Source organism: Austrofundulus limnaeus, unplaced genomic scaffold, assembly GCF_001266775.1.
Source record: "Austrofundulus limnaeus strain Quisiro unplaced genomic scaffold, Austrofundulus_limnaeus-1.0 Scaffold0, whole genome shotgun sequence".
NCBI lineage: Eukaryota > Metazoa > Chordata > Actinopteri > Cyprinodontiformes > Rivulidae > Austrofundulus > Austrofundulus limnaeus.
Window position 1 is genome coordinate 4,412,439 of NW_013952402.1, and position 3,733 is coordinate 4,416,171.

Genomic DNA, 3,733 nt, shown 5'->3' on the forward strand with positions numbered 1-3,733 from the left:
TTTAACCTAAAGTTGTGTAATGTGCTGAGGGGCCAGTCGTGGAAGCCATCTTTAGGGCAGAGGTGCAAATTTAAAAGGGGCAGACATTATAAGACTTATTCTTTTTCTGCTACCTTTCATTTTATTTTGATTTTTGTATTTTCTTTGTTTTTTTTATTGTATATTTTTTAATGAAATAAAAAAAATTGAATTGAAAAAAAAATGAATTGAAAATGTCCTAAACAGGGACATGTGGTTTAAAAACAATGTGCTTAAAGTGTACAGTAATTTCTGTGTGGGTATTTAGAAATCCTGAAATTAACCAGTCTTAGTGTTTAAAATGTGTTTAATTTGTTTTAGTTATGACAAAAAGAAATGTTTAGCTAAAGAAAAGTCAGCACAGATATACAATAAAAAAATTAAATCATGGCTGATCCACCACTGATGTTTTCAGACTTTAAATAAAACAAAATGCAGACAGTTTCACCTTTACACATTTTATCATGAAAGGAAGAAATCCAGAGAGAAAGAGGAGGGAGGCAGCGAGAAAAAAAAGGAAAGGAAAAAGGGAGGCAGGGAGGGATATGTGGAGGAGGAGGGAGGAGGAGAGGAATGACTAAGGAGAGCATTTAGTAGACACACTCCTTCACACGCTCACTCTCTCTCCTCGCCACCGACATCCACCACATTAGCAGCCTGCCAGGTGAGTGAACTTTCACCTTCACGTTTATTAGAAATTTCAGAGCGAAGAATAAACTCTTAAATGGGCCTTGTTTTTAAAAAGTTGATTGGATTTGTTTGTTTGTGACAGCAGGTTAATCAGAGTGTAACAGGTGGATGAAAGCCACAGGATGCTCTGACAACTTTTATTTTTGTCTTTGAGCAATAACTACTGGAATTAGTTAAGAGATAACTTTTAACACTCTTATCAGCAATCAGTCTGTTTTTCTGAGGTTTTCTCTCAAAAACCTATTTACTTGTCATTTTCTCCTCCAAGCACACACACACTTGTATTTAGGAAATTTTGGGTGCTGTCTTTTCCTGTGGCTTCCTGTGTGTTTGAGTTTTAAGCAACTCTCTCCACCACTGTGTTTGGCTGCAGCACTTGTTCAGCACCACTTCTTATATTTCTGTCTGGTTGTTTTGCCCCGAGGGATGTTTATTCAAGTAAATTGCCTCACAAAAGCACGCTGCTGGAGCTCTAATTATACGTCTTTGTTTGACACGAGTGAAAAGTCTTGATTTGATGTGGATGGCATCTTTCTGAGGCTCCGGCTGCAGCTGTGTCGCAAACCAAAAGTGGAAATGCAACAGAAGCTAAATCCTTACCGTCCTTGATTGTCTGCAGATAGGTTACAGATCTGTCTCTGAGCTAAATTCTTCATAAGAAAGTGTACACAACTCTGTGAATGTCTGTTTTATAGAAGTTTCTCATATACTTTATTCACAGTTTTTAAATTAATGAAATGCTTGTCAATATATGTAACTTTTCTGTCAGTTCTGCACCCTTAGCTGAATATAATTAGCTTCACGGTGCAATTTGACAAATCTGCCTAACTGAGTCACCAACCTCTACCTCCAGGACTCCTCTTCTCCCTCAGGATGACCTGCTCCCTCCGCTTGAGCGCCCACCTCCTTCTGCTGCTGCTGTCCCTCAGCTGCACCGCGCACGCCGAGCCCCGGCGCACCCCCCAGCGCAGGGTGGCCCGGGCGCCGGCCTCCAAGGTGCGACTGGCGGGAAACTTTGCGCGGGAAGCGAACGAAGGGCGCGTGGAGGTGCTGCACAACAACACCTGGGGGACCGTCTGCGACGACGAGGTGGACATAAAGCTGGTCGGCGTGGTGTGCCGAGAGCTGGGCTTCCGAGGAGCCGTGACGTGGGCTCACAGCGCCAAGTATGGAGAGGGAACGGGTGAGAAAGTTCACCAAACTGCTAAATTAAGCCAAGAGAGGCCAAACTGATCATTTATTTTAGCAAGTTTTGAGATACCTCAGTTTTTTTCCTTGTGATATAAAATATTATTTCAAAATGATAAAATGAGGGGTTTCTTTTATTAAATGTATTGCTTGGTGCCTTTTCTTAAATATGAGAAGACCCACTTTCTAAACATATTGAGCTGTGGTAGAAAGTCCTATTAGATCCCTTTATCCCAAATGGTATCCTTTAAAATCTTTCTTGCCACATTGTTTTGAGCTTCGGACTCACTTGCATAGCTTTATGCAAACACTACTAATTAAGGCATCCAAAATAACAAACATCATAAAGAGACAAAGAGAACTTGCTTTGGGATTTGAACCTACGTCTTGTTAAGGTCCACCAGGGGTGCAAATATACGAGCAAAAAAAAAAGGTGGGGGCGTTTGTTTGAGAATAATGACTGCATTGGTTTGCCAGAGTTGTGCAACACTTGCAGGTGGTTTATGGACATTTTTTACTGCTGCTTTTAAATCCAAATTAAAGCGAAGGTTGAATAGATTTAGGGAGCAGGATCTACAGTGCCTCGCCATCTCGTGAAGTATGGTGTTTCTCCTGCTAAACACGCTGCTAGGGCACAATCCTAAATCAGCCTGCCCACAAAAGTCGGGTGTTAGACGTTTAGCAAAGTGAGTTGAGCTGCTGGGTAGATGCACACTGAACAATTCGTAATTAATAAAGTTGTGAATTTATTGTTTCATAAGGACCGATATGGATGGATAACGTACGGTGCGACGGCTCAGAGAAGTCCTTGAAAGACTGCAAGCACAATGGATGGGGGGTGAATGACTGCAAGCACTCTGAAGACTTGGGGATTGTGTGCACACCCGAGCACCGGGTGGATCAGCCCACCAACAGAGGTCACACGACTGCTGCCAGACCTTTGGTCAGCCATGCGCCTCAATGGGGGGCTAACATCGCAACCCAGAGGCATCCAGGATATGGGTATTATGGCAATGGACATCCGTATGAGATTCCCAGAGTCCATCGACCACCCCACCACTACCAGGTACAGCTGTTTATGTCTGCTGCGTTGTTATCATTATTCCAAGACAGGCATGTGATCATGTACGCCGTGTCTCTTTTGAAAGGGTCACAGCAAGGTGCAAATAGAAGAAGTCCGTCTTCGCCCCATCCTCATGGCTACGAAGAAAAAGAGCCTTATCACAGAGGGCGTAGTGGAAGTGAAGCATGCTGGGAGATGGAGGCAGGTGTGCGACCTGGGTTGGAGTCTGAACAGCAGCCGTGTGGTGTGTGGGATGCTTGGCTTTCCAGAGGCCGCTCAACACAACGTCAAAACATACAAGTAAGTCAATGCAAGTCGCATTATTGACTTCAAGTTGTTATATTACAAAATACCAGGCGCTGCACTGTGAGATGAGCAGCCTGCTGTGCAAACAATGGTATTGTTGAATGAATAAAAAAGCCATCCCGAGGAGCGAAAAGCACAACAGTGGCATCTTGTTTCAAACTACTTTGAGGAAAGGGATTGCTTATCTTTTTTCTCCCAGACACTTCTCCCCTTGTCCCCGTTTTACACCTCCCCTTTCTCAGCCTTAGGATGATGATAAAGAGATTCCTGCCCCCTCTTCGTTGCCCTTTCTCTGCACTTCTCTCCTGGCAAATCACCTCTGCACACCTCATTGCTTTTCTCTCACTTTTTCTCTGCTCTCTCCTCTCTGATGCTATCTTCCACCCACAGCTCTCAGAGACACACACACACACACACACACACACACACACACACACACACACACACACACACACACACACACACACA

General features: G+C 43.7%; 1 protein-coding gene across 1 annotated transcript in view; it reads left to right on the top strand.

The window, feature by feature from the left end:
• Positions 1-636: 636 nt before the first annotated feature.
• loxl4 (lysyl oxidase-like 4) overlaps positions 637-3,733 on the top strand; it is a gene marked incomplete at its 5' end in the record, with an annotated part of 23,506 nt that continues 20,409 nt past the window's right edge. The window contains 4 exon segments of the mRNA XM_014024623.1: positions 637-682; positions 1,562-1,891; positions 2,658-2,962; positions 3,045-3,259. Of these exon segments, the coding sequence (XP_013880077.1) occupies positions 1,582-1,891; positions 2,658-2,962; positions 3,045-3,259 (830 nt within the window).